This window comes from Nerophis lumbriciformis, linkage group LG14, assembly GCF_033978685.3.
Source record: "Nerophis lumbriciformis linkage group LG14, RoL_Nlum_v2.1, whole genome shotgun sequence".
In the NCBI taxonomy this organism is placed as follows: Eukaryota; Metazoa; Chordata; class Actinopteri; order Syngnathiformes; family Syngnathidae; genus Nerophis; species Nerophis lumbriciformis.
The window spans coordinates 45,813,804-45,836,998 of record NC_084561.2 but is presented as its reverse complement, the minus strand read 5'-3'; the positions used below and the strand labels follow the sequence as shown (position 1 = coordinate 45,836,998).

Below are 23,195 nucleotides of genomic sequence, written 5' to 3'. Positions count from 1 at the left end.
TTCACATACCATGGTTTATATAGGGCACAGAGTGGGTAGGTACAGGCTGGCGTAGGGGCGTGGTGATTGGCTCATGTGTTACCTAGGAGGTGTTTCCGTCTGTGGCGGCATGCTGATACAATTTCGCTGCGCTTGTTGAGGGATGACAGGTCTGGACGGTATATAATAAACAGTTTCTGGTCCAAAACCAACAAAGGCTGCAACTGCCGCAAGAAACCTGATTGCCCTCTCAACGGGGGGTGCTTACAAACATCAGTTGTTTACCAATCTAAGGTAACACGCAAGGACATTAACACATCCGACACATATGTAGGATTAACCGAGGGAGAATTTAAAACCAGATGGAGCAATCACAAGGCTTCTTTCAGGAACCAAAACCTGCGGAATACCACAGAACTCAGCAAACACATTTGGGACCTCAAAGACAATAATGTTGAATATTCAATAACATGGCAAATTCTTGCATCCAGCACACCTTACAATAGTGGTAATAAAAGATGCAACCTATGCTTGAAAGAGAAACTGTTTATTATATACCGTCCAGACCTGTCATCCCTCAACAAGCGCAGCGAAATTGTATCTGCATGCCGTCACAGACGGAAACACCTCCTAGGTAACACATGAGCCAATCACCACGCCCCTACGCCAGCCTGTACCTACCCACTCTGTGCCCTATATAAACCATGATATGTGAATGCTCCCATTAAAATCTCCTGATGATTGAGGGAACCCCTCATGAAACAGGCCTGTAGAGATGAAGTAGTCTTGTGATTTTTTCCCACACATACATATATACATATATATATATATATATATATATATATATATATATATATATATATATATATATATATATATATATATATATATATATATATATATATATATATATATATACACATAAACACACACATATATACATGTACTCACATATATATGCAGTATATACATATACACACACATATATATATATATACAATATATACATATGCACACATATATATACAGTATAGACTTATACACACATATATATACATATACACACATATATATGCAGCATATACATATACACACACATATATATATATATATATATATATATATAGATATATGTATATGTGTGTGTGTGTATATATATATATATATATATATATATATATATATATATATATATATATATATATATATATATATATATATATATATATATATATATATATATATATATATATATATGGGACGGCGTGGCGCAGTGGAAGAATGGCCGTGCGCAACCCGAGGGTCCCTGGTTCAATCCCCACCTAGTACCAACCTCGTCATGTCCGTTGTGTCCTGAGCAAGACTCTTCACCCTTGCTCCTGATGGGTGCTGGTTAGCGCCTTGCATGGCAGCTCCCTCCATCAGTGTGTGAATGTGTGTGTGAATGGGTAAATGTGGAAGTAGTGTCAAAGCGCTTTGAGTACCTTGAAGGTAGAAAAGTGCTATACAAGTACAACCCATTTATCATTTATCATTTATATATATATATATATATATATATATATGTATGTGTGGGAAAATAAATCACAAGACTATTTCATCTCTACAGGCCTGTTTCATGAGGGGGGTACCCTCAATCGTCAGGAGATTTTAATGGGAGCATTCGCATACCATGGTTTATATAGGGCACAGAGTGGGTGGGTACAGGCTGGCCTAGGGGCGTGGTGATTGGTTCATGTGTTACCTAGGAGGTGTTTCCGTCTATGGCGGCATGCTGTTACAATTTCGCTGCGCTTGTTGAGGGATGACAGGTCTGGACGGTAAATAATAAACAGTTTCTCTTTCAAGCATAGGTTGCATCTTTTATTACCACTATTGTAAGGTGTGCTGGATGCAAGAATTTGCCATGTTATTGAATATTCAACATTATTGTCTTTGAGGTCCCAAATGTGTTTGCTGAGTTCTGTGGTATTCCGCAGGTTTTGGTTCCTGAAAGAAGCCTTGTGATTGTTCCATCTGGTTTTGAACTCTCCCTCGGTTAATCCTACATATGTGTCGGATGTGTTAATGTCCTTGCGTGTTACCTTAGATTGGTAGACAACTGATGTTTGTAAGCACCCCCCGTTGAGAGGGCAATCAGGTTTCTTTCGACAGTTGCAACCTTTGTTGGTTTTGGAGTCGCTCTGTCCGGGGGCCGACGGCTCATTTGCAATTGTTTTGTTGTGGTTTGAGATGATTTGTCGTATATTGTTCATACAGCTGTAGCTCAATTTAATGTTGTTCTTGTTGAATACTTTTCTTAGGGTGTTGTCTTTGGGAAAGTGTTTGTCAATCAGATTGAGGAATTTGTGTCCAATGTTAGTTGAGACGTTTTTGCTGTATGGGGGGTTGTACCAGATGATGTCGTTTCGTTTTCTGTTCTTTTTTGGCTGGTTTCCTGGCGTGGGTTATATATATATATATATATATATATATATATATATGTATATATGTGTGTATATAAGGTGCCTAACTTGGACTTTTGCTGGCAAGCTAAAAGGTGACAATTAGACGATAGACCGCATGTAAGGCAAAAAGACGTAAGCGAGGACGGCGGTTGACTTGCTGAAAGTGTGTGATCAATCAAGAGATGATGACCAGGTGACACTTCCACAGGTGGTGAAGTTGAAGCAGATCGAACACACGCTGAATGAAAAGAGAATACTGCAGGCCGTCTCCTTCCCCTTCCTGGTGAGGTTGGAGTACTCCTTCAAGGTCAGTTACTTCCTGGGCCTGCACAGCTGAGCGCCCACACTTTAACAGCACCTTCCTTGCACAGGACAACTCCAACCTCTACATGGTCATGGAGTACGTGCCTGGCGGAGAGATGTTCTCGCACCTCAGACGCATTGGAAGGTTCAGGTACATTGGAGGGACACTGGGACCTTTTTTTCAGGGTCGATTCCGATTACCGGTAGTCAAAGATGCCGATAACCTTTATTTGAAGTCAATATTCATTTGCTTTAAAAGTCATTGAAACACGAGGAACCCTGAAATATCCTCCACGTTTAAATCAAAACAATCCTGGTTCCTTTTATGGAGATTATAGTTGGGACTTTTTTCATTTCATTCTGGATGTTACAGAATGTATGAGAATGTGTGAGTTGCTGCCTGCGCTCCTTGACTTGGACACTATATTGCCAAAAGTATTTGGCCACCTGCCTTGACTCACATATGAACTTGAAGTGCCATCCCATTCCTAACCCATAGGGTTCAATATGATGTTGCAGCTATTACAGCTTCAACTCTTCTGGGAAGGCTGTCCACAAGGTTGCGGAGTGTGTTTATAGGAATTTTCCACCGTTCTTCCAGAAGCGCATTAGTGAGGTCAAACACTGATGTTGGTGGAGAAGGCCTGGCTCTCAGTCTCCGTTCTAATTCATCCCAAAGGTGTTCTATTGGGTTCAGGTCAGGACTCTGTGCAGGCCAGTCAAGTTCATCCATGTCTTTATGGACCTTGCTTTGTGCACTTACCATGAATTGATTTACATGGACCCCGACTTAAACAAGTTGAAAAACGTATTGGGGTGTTACCATTTAGTGGTCAATTGTACGGAATATGTACTGTGCATTCTACTAATAAAAGTTTCAATCAATCAATCAAAACTCGTGCACAGTCATGTTGGTAGAGGAAGAGGCCCGCTCCAAACTGATCTGTGGCCCAGTGGTTAGGGTGTCCGCCCTGAGATCGGTAGGTTGTGAGTTCAAACTAGGGCTGCAGCTAACGATTATTTTTCTATCGATTAATCTATAGATTATTTTTTTCGATTAATCGGTTAATCTATAGATTATTTTTTCAATTAATCTATAGATTATTTTTCCTTTTACCGTTTTTTTTTTTATTTAAAATGAAGAGGAAAAAATAAATGTAGGCCAGTTTTTTTCAAAAGGCATGGCTTTTATTTACAAAAAAAAAAGTATGGCCACTCAGTCAACATTGACAACAACATGACAAAATATTCTGTAACAATGTAAACATTTAAAACTTTTAACATTTAACAAAATTAAAAGTAGCTTATTTGCTTTTTAATGTGCAAATATAAAAGTAAACATCCAGTGCAAATCTTAATATTCTGGAATAGTATAAGCATTTCAAAAGTAAAAGTATTGCTTATTTTGCTTTAAAATGTGCAAAAATAAAGATAAACATCCAATACAAAAAAGTGCAAAACGGAAATATTCTGTAACAAGTGTAAACATTTCAACAAAAGTAAAAGTATTGCTTATTTGCTAAAATGTGCAAAAATAAAGCTAAACATCCAATACAAAAAAGTGTACAGTGTAAACATTTCAACAAAAGTAAAAGTATTGCTTATTTTGCTTAATAACACAACAATGATAGTATGATTAAAGTGAAAGTTAATTGTTGGTTTGTACATAGTATATGTAACTGTTAATGTTGTAAAAGGTATTTGCACAACTAATTAACGTTAGCGTTTGTGACACGTCTTGTGCCGTGGGGTTCTTTCAGGACCGACAGACTGAACGCCAGACGGCTTTGCCAGGTTTACAATCTTTTAATTTTACACAAAGTCTTTTCTCTTCCAACTGCGCGGATCGCGCACCTGGGCACGATTGCGGCATCGCTCCCGGCGCGCCCCGCCTCGCCGCTCGCTCGCCGCCGCCGCCTCTCCACAGCGTTAAAGAGGAGCGCGTCTTTGTAAACACTGAACAGGCACGCCAAACGCGCCTCTCAGAGCGAAACGGTGCTTTAGTTTATGAATTTACAACGCAGATACAAATGACACATTCATGTTTTTGTGTAATAATGACAACGTATACGCACGCGGACGATTGACTTGTTGATGGTGATGGCAAGAACGCTGTCGGGGGTTTTCTTTTCAAATGTTCGTTCATAGCCGTTGTGCTGCTATGATAGGCCATTTCCGCTCGACACAGTGTGCATACAACAACATTATTAGGCCGTTTATTGAAATACTCCCACACTTTTGACGACTTTTGGCGTGCTTTTTTCCCCTCGCTCGCATCGTCTGCTTTGCGCTCCGCCATGACAGTAAAGTAGCGTGACGTAAATATGCGACGCGCCGACGCACAAAAACGGCGTCGACGTATTTACGTAACCGATGACGTCGACTACGTCGACGCGTCGTTTCAGCCTTAGTTCAAACCCCGGCCGAGTCATACCAAAGACTATAAAAATGGGAGCCATTACCTCCCTGCTTGGCACTCAGCATCAAGCGTTGGAATTGGGGGTTAAATCACCAAAAGAGTGTACAGAGTCACATTTGTGGGCCACACCTTTCTTTGCACTTCTATATTTTTTATATTTTTATATATTTACACATTGTTTTCTTGCGTGCACACATTGCACTGTATGGAATGGCCTCAATCTCGTTACCCTGCGTAATGACAATAAAGCTGATTCTGATTCTGAAAAACGATTCCTGGGCGCGGCCACCGCTGCTGCTCACTGCTCCCCTCACCGCCCAGGGGGTGAACAAGGGGATGGGTAAAACGCAGAGGACAAATTTCACCACACCTAGTGTGTGTGTGACAATCATTGCTACTTTAACATTAACTTAACTTTAATCCCACATGGTTGGGAGCAGGGAATTGTCCAAAATATTTTGGTATCCTGGAGCATTCAAAGTTCCTTTCACTGGAACTAAGGGGCCAAGCCCAACTCCTGGAGCGGGCCCCTTCCTTTTCCAAAATGACTGTGCACCAGTGCAAAAAGCAAGGTCCATAAAGACATGGATGACAAAGTCTGGTGTGGATGAACTTGACTGGCCTGCACAGAGTCCTGACCTGAACCCGATATAACACATTTGGGATGAATTAGAACAGAGACTGAGAGCCAGGCCTTCACCAATGCGCTTTTGGAAGAATAAACACACTCCGCAACCTTGTGGACAGCCTTCCCAGAAGAGTTGAAGCTGTAATAGCTGCAAAAGGTCATATAGAACCCTATGGGTTAGGAATGGGAAATACTTTTGGCAATATAGTGTATAATAATCTCATATTTGTCAGTTTTTCACACAAAGTTTGGATTTTTAGCAGAGATAGTGGAACTTTTCTCAAGCAGGGCAAACAGGCTGGTGCTCGAGCAGTGTTTAGAACTACTGTATGTTATATTGTCTTTATATTCCAGCCACTTAATCCATTTTGGGGGGGGGGGTTGGAGGGGATTATTATGATGCGTTCAAGAGTCTTACGGCCTGAGGGAAGAAGCTGTTACAGAAACTGGAGGTTCTGCTACGGAGGCTGCGGAACCTCTTTCTAGAGTCCAGCAGTGAAAACAGTCCTTGGTGGGGGTGGGAGGAGTCTTTGCAGATTTTCTGAGCCCTGGTCAGGCAGCGGCTTTTTGCCATCTCCTAGATAGGAGGAAGAGAAGTCCTGATGATCTTTTCCGCCGTCCTCACCACTCTCTGGAGAGACTTCCAGTCTGAGGCATTGCAGGCTCCAGTCCAGACAGAGATGCTGTTGGTCAGCAGGCTCTCTATAGTGCCTCTCTAGAATGTGCTCTTTTCATCCCACGCAAAAAGTGCATGCGCTGCTGAGCTCTTTTTACAAGAGCTCCGGTGTGTAGGGACCAGGTCATATTGTCAGTTATCTGCACCCCCAGGAACTTGGTGCTGCTTACTATCTCCACTGCTGTGCCTTTTGATGTAGAGTGGAGCGTGGCTGGACTGGTGCTTCCTGAAGTCAACCATGATCTCCTTGGTCTTGTTGATGTTCAGGACCAGGTTGTTGGTTCTGCACCAGTCAACCAGATGTTTCACCTCCTCCCTGTAGTCCATGAGGCCCACTACTGTTGTGTACTTCACAATGTGGTTAGTAGTGGACCTGGCAGTGTTACTGAAGGCATCAAAACGATGAATGAACAACAATATGAATGAGCTTCAAGCACACCTGTGAAGTGAACACCATTTCAGGTGACTACCTCTCGAAGCTCATGGAGAGAATGCCAAGAGTGTGCAAAGGGTGGCTATTTTGAAGAAACTACAATATAAAACATGTAATTTCACCTTTTTTTTTGTTAAGTACATAACTCCACATAATTTGAAGTGACAATCTGCAATGTAAATTGTCACGTTCAAACACTGAGGACATCTATTAAACAAGACAAAAGGCAAGGAATCAAACAGAGACAGAATTCAATTTGGACTCAATATTGAGGAGAGACATGGCCACTGCACTCTCTGTACAGTCCTGCACCACGCTCTGACGAAGAAGGTTTTCGTCTCCTCTTTATTACAATATTCAATGTTCACGCACCAACACATGTCTCAGCAGGAATGGGGAGTATGTAAAACAGTCATTGTTTTCGGTCGCTTTGAAGACCAAGAAGTGGGATTTCTCGGGCTTGGGCTCTTCCTGGATCCAGCTGGGGCAGGTGTTGGAGGACAATGGATAACCCCTCCCGTCTCCTGACCACAGGGACTTCAAGAGGGCAGCGGGTCGTAAATAGCGTTGACCTCGGTTACCAAATAGTTGGAAGAGAGTTTGTGAAATACTTCAAAGAGAGTTCGTTTAACACTTCAAAGAGAGTTCCTCTGGAAGTTGAGCAGATCCTGCCATCTGTCCGTGTTGAAATCACAGTGGCGTTTGACGAGCATTCTTCCTCTTGTTAGGCCTCGAAAGACAGCATTCATAATACAATGTTTCTTTTGTGATAACTTACAAACAATTATTCCAACATAAATAGTCGTGAAAATAAAGAAAACCCATTGAATGAGAAGGTGTGTCCAAACTTTTGGCCTGTTACTTTACATCCAATTGCCAAATACCTGCACCGCTATCCGGTTGATCTGTACTCCAGGATCCAATACGTTTCTTTTTGCGGCCATTGAAGGCCTCTGAATTTTTCAGAATAACTCAGTGGAAAGAAAAGAACACATCCTGCAGATGGTCACTGAGTCCAAGTCTTGCATGGTTCCACCTGGAGAGGCTGTGTTCAGTTTGTTTTCTGCACTTGTGTCTTCACATTCTGGCGCAGTTGGAACATGTTAAAAGGAGAACAGTTCAAGCAGAAATCCATGTCAACAATGAAGTTGAATACGTCATTTCCCCCCTTTCCCCCCCTTCCTTCTTTCAGCGAAAACCACGCACGATTTTATGCAGCTCAGATCGTGCTCACCTTCGAGTACCTCCACTCTTTGGACCTCATCTACAGAGACCTGAAGCCTGAAAACCTGCTCATAGACCAGCGTGGCTACATTCAGGTACAGCTCCTGCATTCATGAAGATAAACAGCCAACAGGATACAGTAGCTGTCCGCTATATGCGAGGATTAGGTACAGTAGCAAGAACCTATAAGTCATTGAGACCAGGGACAGTCAAGTACTTTTACCGGGCAGCGATTCACGTGAAATCCAACGGTGCCATGTTACGGTACTTGGGTTGTGCATGACATCTTGTTCGGTTCTAGACTCTAACCAGAGGTGGGTAGTGTCGCCAGAAATTGTACTCAAGTAAGAGTACTGTTACTTTAGATATGTATTACTTAAGTAAAAGTAAGGAGTACTCACCCAAATATTTGCTTGAGTGAAAGTTGTGAAAAAACTACTCAAGTACTGAGTAACTGATGAGTAACCTGTTCGTTTAATGATGACGGCAACAAATAATGCACAAAAACATAAAAATAGCAATGAGCAAATTCAGAGCCAGGAATATCTCTTAAGCAACTAAAACAATAATATATATTAAATAATAATACATTAACATAAAAAAAATTAAGGCAAATTGAGCCACAATAACTTAACAGCACCATAGGCTCAGTAGGCAGAGATTACAAAGGAAAATAACAAGTTAGCCTTTACGCAAACCATAAACTGATAGGTGTGGGCTGCATCTGGGAACACACTATGTTTCTATGCATGTGTGTGTGTGTGTGTGTGTGTGTGTGTGTGTGTGTGTGTGTGTGTGTGTGTGTGTGTGTGTGTGTGTGTGTGTGTGTGTGTGTGTGTGTGTGTGTGTGTGTGTTGTGCTGTGTCGCCTTCACATAAAGTTCATGGTATTTGACCTGATTTACTGACGTTGTCCACAAGATGGTGCCAGATTTGCAGCAATCAGATTGTCAGACATTTGGACCCTAACACGAGTACAGTCTATAACAGGGATCCTCAACAGGCGGACCGCGGTCCATGTCCGGACCCAGCGACGTGTCCGTCCGGACCCAGCACGAATTATAGTAAAAAAAAAAAAAAAAAATGTTTTTTATTTTTTATTATTATAATTATAATTATTATAAAAAAATGTAATAATTGTATTCATCTGTGAGTTATCGCTAGCGCAAGTCAACGTTCTTTGTTGTTTTTAGTCAAATATCTCCACGTTTCGTTTACACTTCTCGTGTCTCACTCACTCCGTCTCTCTCTCTCTCTCTCTCTCTCTCTCTCTCTCTCTCTCTCTCTCTCTCTCTCTCTCTCACTCCGTCTCTCTCTCAGAGAGAGAGACGGAGTGAGAGCGAGAGAATGCCACTCTGATTGGCTGATTCCGGGGTATGGGTTGTCATCTCTATCACAACGACGCGCTGATAGGCTGTTACCACCTGGGTCATACACATGTGCAGTGCACAGTGCATGGAACCTTTCGCTGCAGGCACACAGTTGTCTCGTATCGCTACTTCGCTAACTGTTCACTCGTCAGTCACTGAATGTCAATCAAATCACAATGGCATGCTCCAAGTTGGCTCAGGCTGGTAAAAGAAAGGTGGACAGGGAAAACCGACGTTTCAAGGAAGAATGGACAGAGCAATATGTTTTCATCCTACCTACTGCAAGTACCAGACCAATGTGTCTACTATGCAACACTACTGTTGCTCTGGTGAAAAGTGAAAATCTGAAACGTCACTATCTGAAAGAGCACCGCGAATTTGAAGAGACATTTCCTCATGATTCAGAGCTAAGAAAAAAAGAAATCACGAGGCTGAAAAAGCCATATGAAACATCAAGCAAGATTTTTGTTAAATCTATGACACAACAACAAATAGCAACAGAGCAGTAACGTGCGGTGAGGTTGATGACTGGTGAGGCACTGACTTCATCACAGTCAGATTTACAAACATATGAACCCTAAAGAGTATCTTATTCACCATTTGATTGGCAGCAGTTAACGGGTTATGTTTAAAAGCTCATACCAGCATTCTTCCCTGCTTGGCACTCAGCATCAAGGCTTGGAATTGGGGGTTAAATCACCAAAAATGATTCCCGGGCGCAGCGCCGCTGCTGCCCACTGCTCCCCTCACCTCCCAGGGGGTGATCAAGGGATGGGTCAAATGCAGAGGACACGTTTTTTCAAAGTTCTTATTTATTTTTGTTTCAAAGAAAATATTTAATGTATTTTATTGGATATTTATTTTATTTTTGTTAATTTTAAGAAAATGTTAAACTACCTACCTCCTGCTACTATATAAGCTTGACCGATAATAAACGGACCCAGCCTGTTTAAAAAAAAAAAAAATTGTGGACCTTCAAGATTTGTACTTGAGGACCCCTGGTCTATAATAACACCAGAAAAAGATGCTAGATTTCTTGCAAGTCGTTTTTAATAAAGAAAAGGTCACTAATAGGATTGAAAACGTTTCTAGAAACTTCAGAAATTCTCAAAAAAGTACAAGACCCACTTTTATTCTCTGGCTTTTAACACGACGTGAGTTGTGTGGTCCTCTGTTTTTTAAATGTTGATTTCTATTTATTGTTTTAATTGGGTTTACCCTTTAAAATCGTTTTTAATCATATTTATTTTTATATTGGTTTTATATTTATTTTATTTGTTTTGTTTTTTGTTTTTATTCAGTCATTGGTGGAGCTAAGGATAATATTTGAATATTGTTTTTAATATTGTTGTGCAGCACTTTGGAAACATTGTTGTTGTTTAAATGTGCTATACAAATAAAGTGGATTGGATTGGATTGAACAAGCAGCAACAATTGAAAAATAGAGAAAAAGGAAAACATATATGTTAACACTCATGAACAATAACATATTTGTTTTAAATGTGTATTTATTTGTATTTTAGCCTGTTTAAAGATAATAGATGCATCATCAGAGAATATGCAAATGATATGATGTCATAATGACCGATATGTTGGCAATCTGGGATAAACCTTAAAATGATTACCAATTTAAGGTGACTGAGATGCTTTCTGCGGAAAAAACGCTTACTTTTTTGGAGAGAACAAGCAAGAAAAGGTGTGTTTTCCCCCCAAAATGATACATTTTGGACCAAAGATGTGCTTATTTGCCAGGATATACCGTATTTTCCGCACCATAAGCCGCCCTGGGTTATAAGCCGCGCCTTCAATGAACGGCATATTTCAAAACTTTGTCCACCTATAAGCCGCCCCGTGTTATAAGCCGCATCTAACTGCGCTAAAGGAATGTCAAAAAAAACAGTCAGATAGGTCAGTCAAACTTTAATAATATATTAAAAACCAGCGTGATGTGGGCGCGCATGGAGTCGTATATCAACATGGACGGAGCTGCGTGAAAAAAGCCACCCGGTCTCTTCGCGTAAACTTACCTTAACCACTCGCTCATCTTTTCTTCATCCATCCATCCCTTCGAGTTAGCTTTTATGATGACGCCGGCTGGAAAGGTCTCTTTTGGCAAGGTCTTCCTTTTGAATATCACCATGGGTGGAAGTTTCTGGCCATTAGCATGGCAAGCTAGAACCACAGTGAAGGATGACTTCTCATTCCCTGTGGTGCGAATATTCACCGTACGTGCTCCCGTTGTATCCACAGTGCGGTTCACAGGAATATCAAAAGTCAGTGGAACCTCGTCCATGTTGATAATGTTCTCTGGCCGGATCTTTTTTTCAGCTATCTTGTTTTTACAATATGCACGGAAAGTAGCCAGCTTTTCTTGAAAGTCTTTAGGCAGTTGCTGTGAAATAGTAGTCCGTGTGCGGATGGAGAGATTGCGTCTTTTCATGAACCGGAAACCTGTCGCCATTTTGTGGTCTTTACAGATGTAAACACACAAAGGAAATGAAACGTAATATCCGCGCGCTTCTTCTTCTTCTTCTACGCGGGCGGGTGGTTGCTTACAGTAGAAGAAGAAGCGCTTCCTGTTCTATGGGGGCGGGTGCTTACCTTGGCGGTTGCTTGCGTAGAAGAAGAAGCACTTCCTCTTCTACGGGGAAAAAAGATGGCGGCTGTTTACCGTAGTTGCGAGACCGAAACTTTATGAAAATGAATCTTAATATTAATCCATATATAAAGCGCACCGGGTTATAAGCCGCACTGTCAGCTTTTGAGTAAATTTGTGGTTTTTAGGTGCGGCTAATAGTGCGGAAAATACGGTAGTGTAAATGCTGACTTGTGCATATGAATATGAAGTCCCCAACTGTGGTTCATTAGCATCATGCATGTCACAGGTCACAGACTTCGGCTTTGCTAAAAGGGTAAAAGGCAGGACTTGGACATTGTGTGGGACTCCTGAGTACCTGGCTCCAGAGATCATCCTCAGCAAGGTACGTCCTACTCACTCAGTAAACCAGCTCCACTGCGGCCGACGTTCCAAAATGTTAGCATTTACCTGAAAATGAAACTGAAACTACGGCCGGTGTAATGAAAAATGATCCTTGGTTGAAAACATGACCAGAGTTTTCCCTTTTTGTTGACAAAATATAAACGTAGGTGTACCTGTGAGTAGATTTAAGGTTTGAAGAAGAGGACTTTTTTTTGACTCGTCAGGCTTTGTAGTGCAAAATATTCCAGGACACTGAGCATAAGCAGCCTTCACAGTAAACAACTTAGGGCCTGATTTACCAAAGGTTTGCGCGTCCTAACACAGGTGCAACGAAGCTGATCTACTAAACTTGTGAGCAGAGGATTGCATCTGTTAAGAGAGCAGAATCGGGATTTTTTTCTGTCAACAAGTCGGGATTTTTTCTGTCAACAAATCGGGATTTTTTCTGTCGACAAATCGAGGTTTTTTTATGTCTACAAATCGGGATTTTTTTCTGTCAACAAATCAGGATTTTTTCTGTCAACAAATCGGGATTTTTTTTCTGTCAAAAAATCTGGATTTTTTTTCTGTCAACAAATTGGGATTTTTTTCTGTCAACAAATCTGGATTTTTTTTTACTGTCTACAAATCGGGATTTTTTCTGTCTACAATTCGGGATTTTTTTCTGTCAAAAAGTCTGGATTTTTTCTGTCAACAAATCAGGATTTTTTCTGTCTACAAATCGGGATTTTTTTCTGTCAACAAGTCGGGATTTTTTCTGTCAACAAATTGGGATTTTTTTTCTGTCAACAAGTCGGAATTTTTTCCGTTAAATTTTTTTTATATTTTTTCTGTCAAAAAGTCAGGATTTTTTCTGTGATCAGCACGTTGATACTTCATGGGACCTTTGAATCCTAGTCTGGTCAGACGCTGCTGCTCACTGCTCCCCTCACCTCCCAGGGGGTGATCAATGGTGATGGGTCAAATGCAGAGAATAATTTCGTGTGACAATCATTGGTACTTAACTTTAACTTAACATAATTAAGCGTGTATTTGTCCGTGTTATCTAGATTGCGATTCGGAAAAGGTGTGACAGATTATAGACGTCTCCTTCTTGTTTGTAAACGTATCAAAACACCACAGGTAGGAGGAGGATAACATGACTGTGCAGAAAATGAGTGTCACCGTGGTGTGCACCCAAAATCCTCATTTAAATAAGGCGGTCTGCACCACTTTACAATTGCACACGCAGTCTTAGTAGATCACACGCTATTTTTATTTTTGCTCATGCTGTGTAGGGCGGGGTGTTTGGATCTTAGTAAATGAGGCCCCCCTATGTTTTGTGAGTACTCAGAGACTTGCTTCCTCTTCCAGGGCTACAACAAAGCTGTGGACTGGTGGGCACTCGGAGTCCTCATCTATGAGATGGCTGCTGGTTACCCTCCGTTCTTTGCTGATCAGCCCATACAGATCTACGAGAAGATCGTTTCTGGCAAGGTACCGCCGTGCTGACACTGGACTCCTTCCACCTTCCCGTGGAAAATGAGCTGGTGTTTTGTGTGTAGGTACGATTCCCCTCCCACTTCACCTCCGACCTGAAAGATCTGCTGAGAAACCTCCTACAGGTGGACTTGACCAAGAGGTTTGGGAATCTAAAAAATGGCGTAAACGACATCAAAAATCACAAGTGGTTCTCCACAACGGACTGGATAGCCATCTATGAGAGGAAGGTAAGACCGTCTTCTTGATATTTCCCGGACTATAGAGTGCACCAGTATATAAGCCGCACTACATTTGGGGAAAAAAACATATTTTTCCATATATTAGCCACATAAGTCACAGATAAATACGTTGTGAAATGAGTTATTTACACAGAACTATTCTGTAAACTTTTATTTACTTAATTGTTTCCAAACGTTGTCTGTAACACGGCAGTAAAACGGCTGATCAAACAAAACAGAAGTCATGGAGTAATGGTCTTATTAGCTAATGCTAATGACACTAGCTTGATTACATTACGATAACACGTATATTATATACAGAAAAAATCCCGACTTTTTGACAGAAAAAATCCCGATTTGTTGACAGAAAAAAATCCCGATTTGTTGACAGATTAAATCCCAATTTATTTTTATATTGTTTTCATATTTATTTATTTTGTTTTCATTCAGTCATTGGTGGAGCTAAGGATAGTATTTGAATCTTGTTTTTAATATTTTTGTGCAGCACTTTGGAAACATTTTTGTTGTTTGAATGCGCTATATAAAAAAGTTGTTTGCAAGATCACCGTTCAGTCACTTCTCGTTTTGCCCTGTACATGTCTCACCAGACGAGGATTCAAAGGTCCCATGAAGTATCAACGTGCTGATCACAGAAAAAATCCCCACTTTTTGACAGAAAAAAATCCAGATTTTTTTGACAGAAAAAATCCCGATTTTTTTTTTGACAGAAAAAAATCCCGATTTTTTTTGACAGAAAAAATCCCGATTTTTTTTTTGACAGAAAAAATCCCGATTTTTTTTGACAGAAAAAAATCCAGATTTTTTTTGACAGAAAAAAATCCCGATTTTTTTTGACAGAAAAAAATCCCAATTTCTTTGACAGATGAAATCCCAATTTTTTGACCGAAAAAATCCAGATTTTTTGACAGAAAAAATCCAAATTTATTGACAGAAAAAATCCCGATTTGATGACAGAAAAAAACCAACTGATTTGTTCACAGAAAAAATCCCGATTTGTTGACAGAAGTAATCCCAATTTTTTGACAGAAAAAAAATCCCAATTTTTTTTACAGAAAAAAATCAAAATTTTTTTGACAGAAAAAATCCCAATTTTTTTGACGGATGAAATCCCAATTTTTTGACCGAAAAAAATCCCGATTTTTTGACAGAAAAAAATCAAAATTTATTGACAGAAAAAAATCCAGATTTGTTGACAGAAAAAAATCCAGATTTGTTGACAGAAAAAATCCCGATTTGTTGACAGAAAAAAAACCTGATTTGTTCACAGAAAAAATTCCGATTTGTTCACAGAAATAATCCCAATTTTTTGACAGAAAAAAAATCCCGATTTTTTTGACCGAAAAAAATCCAAATTTATTGACAGAAAAAAATCCAGATTTGTTGACAGAAAAAAATCCAGATTTGTTGACAGAAAAAATCCCGATTTTTTGACAGAAATAATCCCAATTTTTTGACAGAAAAAAATCCCAATTTTTTTGACAGAAAAAATCCCAATTTTTTTGACGGATGAAATCCCAATTTTTTTGACCGAAAAAATCCCAATTTTTTGACAGAAAAAAATCCCGATTTTTTTTGACAGAAAAAATCCCAATTTCTTTGACAGATGAAATCCCAATTTTTTGACAGAAAAAATCCAGATTTTTTCTGTCAAGAAATCTGGATTTTTTGACAGAAAAAAATCCAAATTTATTGACAGAAAAAAATCCCGATTTGTTGACAGAAAAAAAATCCCGATTTGTTGACAGAAAAAATCCTGATTTGTTCACAGAAAAAAAAAAACTGATTTGTTCACAGAAAAAAATCCCGATTTGTTGACAGAAATAATCCCAATTTTTTTACAGAAAAAAATCCCGATTTTTTTTTTTACAGAAAAAATCCCGATTTTTTTTGACAGAAAAAAATCCCAATATTTTTGACGGATGAAATCCCAATTTTTTGACAGAAAAAAATCCCGATTTTTTGACAAAAAAAATCTAAATTTATTGACAGAAAAAAAATCCAGATTTGTTGACAGAAAAAAATCCAGATTGGTTGACAGAAAAAAATCCAGATTTGTTCACAGAAAAAAACCCTGATTTGTTCACAGAAAAAATCCCGATTTGTTCACAGAAATAATCCCAATTTTTTGACAGAAAAAAAATCCCGATTTTTTTGACCGAAAAAATCCAAATTTATTGACAGAAAAAAATCCAGATTTGTTGACAGAAAAAAATCCAGATTTGTTGACAGAAAAATCCCGATTTGTTGACAGAAAAAAATCCAGATTTTTTGACAGAAAAAAATCCCGATTTGATGACAGAGTAAATCCCAAGTTATTTTTATATTTATTTATTTTGTTTTGTTTTCATTCAGTCATTGGTGGAGCTAAGGATAGTATTTGAATCTTGTTTTTAATATTTTTGTGCAGCACTTTGGAAACATTTTTGTTGTTTAAATGTGCTATATAAATAAAGTGGATTGGATTGGATTGGAAACGGCACTTCTACTTCCGATTTAAAGCTTGAAACAACAGGAAACACAGTTGACATTAACCCGGCGACACCTGCAGTGAGCGAACTCGTCCACAAGATGGCGCCAAAGCACAAACAATACCGCACCAATTCAGGGTTTTACATGTGTTTCATAAAACCTATGCTGGCAATACGGTCCGTCAGCGAAGAAAAATCCATAAAGTTGCCGCCCTGTTTTGCGAAACGCAGGGTTCAAAGCGCAGGGAAAATGGAATGGAATTGACAGTCATTTTTAAACTGTACTCTTAGGTTGAAGCCCCCTTCTTACCCAAGTGCAGAGGACCGGGAGACACAAGCAACTTTGACGACTACGAAGAGGAGGACATTCGTGTCTCGCAGACAGAAAAGTGTGCGAAGGAGTTTGCTGACTTCTAGCGAGTTCCAGCAGGGCCTCTCCTGGGAGTGAAGGCGGAACTGTCATGTGTCCAAAACAAATGCTCTGTTCTTTTGTTGCACAAGTGAAGGAGCTCCTTAGCCAGCCCACACACACCACCACCACCTAACCTCTTCCCTCCCCTATTTTCTCCACCTGTTTTTCAAATAACATTCGCGTTCCAACTGAGGCCGTCCTTGAAGATAGTAGCATTGCACTTCCGTCTTGTTTTCTCCGCTGCGTCAATCAACGTCCTGGTGCTTTGTCCAAAACAGTTGTGGCTAGCAGCGTGGTTTGTCTATTGAATTTGACATTTTTTAACCTGTTTTTGGATTCCGGGTGGTCAGAGATACTCAACACCACGTCATTGTTGTCCGCACTCAGTCGTATCCTTCACTAAATGACGCATCATTACATACAAACATGAAGTACACTGGAGTCACCTTTTGCTCAAAGGCACCTCAGCAGTGCCCTGCAAAATACACTATATTGCCAAAAGTATTTGACCACCTGCCTTGACTCACATATGAACTTGAAGTGCCATCCCATTCAATATGACCTTTTGCAGCTATTACAGCTTCAACTCTTCTGGGAAGGCTGTCCACAAGGTTGCAGTGTGTCTTTATAGCAATTTTCCACCATTCTTCCAAAAGCGTATTGGTGAGGTCACACACTGATGTTGGTGGACAAGGCCTGGCTCTCAGTCTCCGTTCTAATTCATCCCAAAGGTGTTCTGTTGGGTTCAGGTTAGGACTCTGTGCAGGCCAGTCAAATTCATCCACACCAGACTCTGTCATCCATGTCTTTATGGACCTTGCTTTGTGCACTGGTGCACAGTCATGTTGGAAGAGGAAGGGGCCCGCTCCAAACTGCATGGAATTGTCCAAAATGTTTTGGCATCCTGGAGCATTCAAAGTTCCTTTCACTGGAACTAAGGAGCCAAGCCCAACTCCTGAAAAACAACCCCGCACCATAATTCCTCCTCCACCTGTGGCCGGGCCAAGTGATTAGAACACCTGATTCTGATCATTTGGATGGGTGGCCGAATACTTTTGGCAATATAGTGTATGTTCAGTCAGTGATGGGGATTCTAAAGCCCCATGACCTATTTACAAACTTAATTGGTTCCTGGACAGGGTTCGTAAATGGAAAAGTTCCCAGAGTGAAGTAAATCTCTCCGTAAGAAACAATGTAAACATGAATCATGTCTTCCAGTCTTGACAAAAGTGGGTTAGTTAGTGGAGATTAGTACTTTCAAACAGCTCTACTGTATATCAAACAAACATAAGTGCGTGAAGGATTAACTTTCTATTTATCAACAAGCTACAACGACAAGCTGAACTGTTCTGTATGCGCCGCCAGGTCCCTTTGGTGCCCTCACAAAAGACCAGAAATCACAGAAACCTTGAACTTTAACAACCATTTTGCTGCAGTAGTAAACATTTGGAAAAAAGTCAAATCCACTCTCATGAGCTGCTCCTCACGAGAGAATGAGTCTTGTTTACATTGATTCTTATGCGGAACTCTGCTTCATTGTCGGCAAACCACGTTGAAGAACCAAATTGGCTTCGTAGATGGAGGTTCCTCTGTACGTGTTTTGTTTTGGTGCGGCAAGAAGACATCATTTTTTTTACAATCCCAAAGTCCTTTGCTGTCCCTCAACTTCATTGAAATTGGTGAGAATTCCAGCCTTGTATCAACAAGACTAACTGGGATACCTTGAGGCTCGCCCGGTAGCAGGATGTTTGAAGTGACACCAGGAAACGAGTGGCAGCTTGAGGCCAGCAAGCTGTCCGTGGACTTGGACTGTGAATGCAGTGTGCTTCCCTTATCGTTTGTGCCTTGATCTGTGCCCACCGTTCTAAGAAAGTGACAAACACAACAATGACATTCACAAATTCTGATTTCAGAGTTCAGGGGAAAAGTTGTTTGCAAGATCACCGTTCAGTCACTTCTTGTTTTGCCCTGTACACGTTTGACCAGACGAGGATTCAAATGTCTCATGAAGTATCAACGTGCTGATCACAGAAAAAATCCCGACTTTTTGACAGAAAAAATAAAACATTTTTGACAGAGAAAATCCAGATTTTTTGACGGAAAAAATCCCGACTTGTTGACAGGAAAAATCCCGAGTTTTTGACAGAAACAAATCCAGACTTTGTGACAGAAAAAAAATTAAAATTTTGACAGAAAAAATCCCAATTTTTTTAACAGAAAAAAATCAAGACTTTTTGACAGAAAAAACAAAAACAATTTTTTGACAGAAAAAATCCAGATTTTTTGACGGAAAAAATCCCAATTTGTTGACAGAAAAAATCCCGACTTGTTGACGGAAAAAAAATCCAAATTTTTTGACAGAAAAAATCCGCTTTGTTGACAGAAGAAAATCCCGATTTGTTGACGGAAAAAATCCCGGGTTTTTGACAGAAAAAATCCAGACTTTGTGACAGAAAAAATGCAGACTTTGTGACAAAAAAAATAAATAAGTTTGACAGAAAAACCCCCGACTTTTTGACAGAAAAAATCCAGAGTTTGTGACAGAAAAAATCCAGATTTTGTGACAGAAAAAAATCCAGACTTTTAGACAGAAAAAATCCCAATTTGTTGACAGAAAAAATCCCGAGTTTTTGACAGAAAAAAATCCAGACTTTGTGACAAAAAAAAAATTAAAATTTTGACAGAAAAAATCCCAATTTTTTTAACAGAAAAAAATCAAGACTTTTTGACAGAAAAAACAAAAATAATTTTTTGACAGAAAAAATCCAGATTTTTTGACGGAAAAAAAATCCAGATTTTTTGACGGAAATAAATCCAGATTTTTTGACAGAAAAAATCCAGATTTTTTGACGGAAAAAATCCCGATTTGTTGACAGAAAAAATCCCGACTTGTTGACGGAAAAAAAATCCAGATTTTTTGACAGAAAAAATCCGCTTTGTTGACAGAAAAAAATCCCGATTTGTTGACGGAAAAAATCCCGAGTTTTTGACAGAAAAAATCCAGACTTTGTGACTGAAAAAATAAAACATTTTTGACAGAGAAAATCCCGATTTTTTGACGGAAAAAATCCCGACTTGTTGACAGAAAAAATCCAGAGTTTTTGACAGAAACAAATCCAGACTTTGTGACAGAAAAAATATTAAAATTTTGACAGAAAAAAATCCCAATTTTTTTAACAGAAAAAATCAAGACTTTTTGACAGAAAAACAAAAACAATTTTTTGACAGAAAAAAATCCCGACTTGTTGACAGAAAAAATCCCGATTTGTTGACGAAAAAAATCCCGATTTTTTGACAGAAAAGATCCGCTTTGTTGACAGAAAAAAAATCCCGATTTGTTGACGAAAAAAAATCCCGAGTTTTTGACAGAAAAAATCCAGACTTTGTGACAGAAAAAATGCAGACTTTGTGACAAAAAAAATAATAATTTTGACAGAAAAAAATCCTGACTTTTTGACAGAAAACATCCAGAGTTTGTGACAGAAAAAATCCAGACTTTTAGACAGAAAAAAATCCCAATTTGTTGACAGAAAAAAAAATCCAGATTTGTTGACAGAAAAAATCCAGATTTGTTGACAGAAAAAATCCCGATATGTTGACAGAAAAAAATCCAGATTTTTTGACAGAAAAAATCCTGATTTTTTTTACAGAAAAAAATCCTGATTTTTGGACGGACAAAAATCCCGAAATGTTGACAGAAAAAATCCCGACTTGTTGACGAAAAAAATCCCGAGTTTTTGACAGAAAAAATCCAGACTTTGTGACAGAAAAAATGCAGACTTTGTGACAAAAAAAATAAATAAGTTTGACAGAAAAAATCCCGACTTTTTGACAGAAAAAATCCAGAGTTTGTGACAGAAAAAAATCCAGACTTTTAGACAGAAAAAAATCCCAATTTGTTGACAGAAAAAAATCCAGATTTGTTGACGGAAAAAATCCAGATTTGTTGACAGAAAAAATGCCGATATGTTGACAGAAAAAAATCCAGATTTGTTGACAGAAAAAATCCAGATTTTTTGACAGAAAAAAATCCAGATTTTTTGACGGAAAAAAATCCCGATTTGTTGACAGAAAAAAATCCCGATTTGTTGACGAAAAAAATCCCGATTTTTTGACAGAAAAAATCCGCTTTGTTGACAGAAAAAAATCCCGATTTGTTGACGGAAAAAATCCCGAGTTTTTGACAGAAAAAATCCAGACTTTGTGACAGAAAAAATGCAGACTTTGTGACAAAAAAAATAAATACGTTTGACAGAAAAAATCCCGACTTTTTGACAGAAAAAATCCAGAGTTTGTGACAGAAAAAATCCAGACTTTTAGACAGAAAAAAATCCCAATTTGTTGACAGAAAAAAATCCAGATTTGTTGACAGAAAAAATCCAGATTTGTTGACAGAAAAAATCCCGATATGTTGACAGAAAAAAAATCCAGATTTGTTGACAGAAAAAAATCCTGATTTTTTGACAGAAAAAAATCCAGATTTTTGGACGGAAAAAAATCCCGAAATGTTGACAGAAAAAATCCCGACTTGTTGACGAAAAAAATCCCGAGTTTTTGACAGAAAAAATCCAGACTTTGTGACAGAAAAAATGCAGACTTTGTGACAAAAAAAAAAATTAAGTTTGACAGAAAAAATCCCGATTTTTTGACAGAAAAAATCCAGAGTTTGTGACAGAAAAAATCCAGACTTTTAGACAGAAAAAAAATCCCAATTTGTTGACAGAAAAAAATCCAGATTTGTTGACAGAAAAAAATCCAGATTTGTTGACAGAAAAAATCCCGATATATTGACAGAAAAAAATCCAGATTTGTTGACAGAAAAAATCCAGATTTTTTTGACAGAAAAAAATCCAGATTTTTTGACGGAAAAAAATCCCGATTTGTTGACGAAAAAAATCCCGATTTTTTGACAGAAAAAATCCGCTTTGTTGACAGAAAAAAATCCCGATTTGTTGACGGAAAAAATCCCGAGTTTTTGACAGAAAAAATCCAGACTTTGTGACAGAAAAAATGCAGACTTTGTGACAAAAAAAATAAATACGTTTGACAGAAAAAATCCCGACTTTTTGACAGAAAAAATCCAGAGTTTGTGACAGAAAAAATCCAGACTTTTAGACAGAAAAAAATCCCAATTTGTTGACAGAAAAAAATCCAGATTTGTTGACAGAAAAAATCCAGATTTGTTGACAGAAAAAATCCCGATATGTTGACAGAAAAAAAATCCAGATTTGTTGACAGAAAAAAATCCTGATTTTTTGACAGAAAAAAATCCAGATTTTTGGACGGAAAAAAATCCCGAAATGTTGACAGAAAAAATCCCGACTTGTTGACGAAAAAAATCCCGAGTTTTTGACAGAAAAAATCCAGACTTTGTGACAGAAAAAATGCAGACTTTGTGACAAAAAAAAAAATTAAGTTTGACAGAAAAAATCCCGATTTTTTGACAGAAAAAAATCCAGAGTTTGTGACAGAAAAAATCCAGACTTTTAGACAGAAAAAAAATCCCAATTTGTTGACAGAAAAAAATCCAGATTTGTTGACAGAAAAAAATCCAGATTTGTTGACAGAAAAAATCCCGATATATTGACAGAAAAAAATCCAGATTTGTTGACAGAAAAAATCCAGATTTTTTTGACAGAAAAAAATCCAGATTTTTTGACGGAAAAAAATCCCGATTTGTTGAAAGAAAAAATCCCGACTTGTTGACGGAAAAAAAATCCCGATTTTTTGACAGAAAAAATCCGCTTTGTTGACAGAAAAAATCCCGATTTGTTGACGGAAAAAATCCCGAGTTTTTGACAGAAAAAATCCAGACTTTGTGACTGAAAAAATGCAGACTTTGTGACAAAAAAAATAATAATTTTGACAGAAAAAAATCCTGACTTTTTGACAGAAAAAATCCAGATTTTTTGACGGAAAAAAATCCAGATTTGTTGACGGAAAAAATCCCGACTTGTTGACGGAAAATAAATCCCGATTTTTTGACAGAAAAAATCCGCTTTGTTGACAGAAAAAATCCCGATTTGTTGACGGAAAAAATCCCGAGTTTTTGACAGAAAAAATGCAGACTTTGTGACAGAAAAAATAATAATTTTGACAGAAAAAATCCAGTTTGTGACAGAAAAAATCCAGACTT

General features: G+C 38.7%; 1 protein-coding gene across 2 annotated transcripts in view; it reads left to right on the top strand.

The window, feature by feature from the left end:
* prkacba (protein kinase, cAMP-dependent, catalytic, beta a) overlaps positions 1-19,124 on the top strand; it is a 62,456-nt gene extending 43,332 nt beyond the window's left edge. For both annotated transcript variants that reach the window (XM_061975471.1, XM_061975470.1), the window contains exons 4-10: positions 2,635-2,733; positions 2,798-2,880; positions 8,078-8,204; positions 12,364-12,459; positions 13,812-13,934; positions 14,003-14,167; positions 16,939-19,124. In XM_061975471.1, coding sequence (XP_061831455.1) covers positions 2,635-2,733; positions 2,798-2,880; positions 8,078-8,204; positions 12,364-12,459; positions 13,812-13,934; positions 14,003-14,167; positions 16,939-17,064 — 819 coding nt within the window. In that variant the 3' untranslated portion in view covers positions 17,065-19,124. The remainder of the gene's footprint in view (positions 1-2,634; positions 2,734-2,797; positions 2,881-8,077; positions 8,205-12,363; positions 12,460-13,811; positions 13,935-14,002; positions 14,168-16,938) is intronic.
* Positions 19,125-23,195: the final 4,071 nt, after the last annotated feature.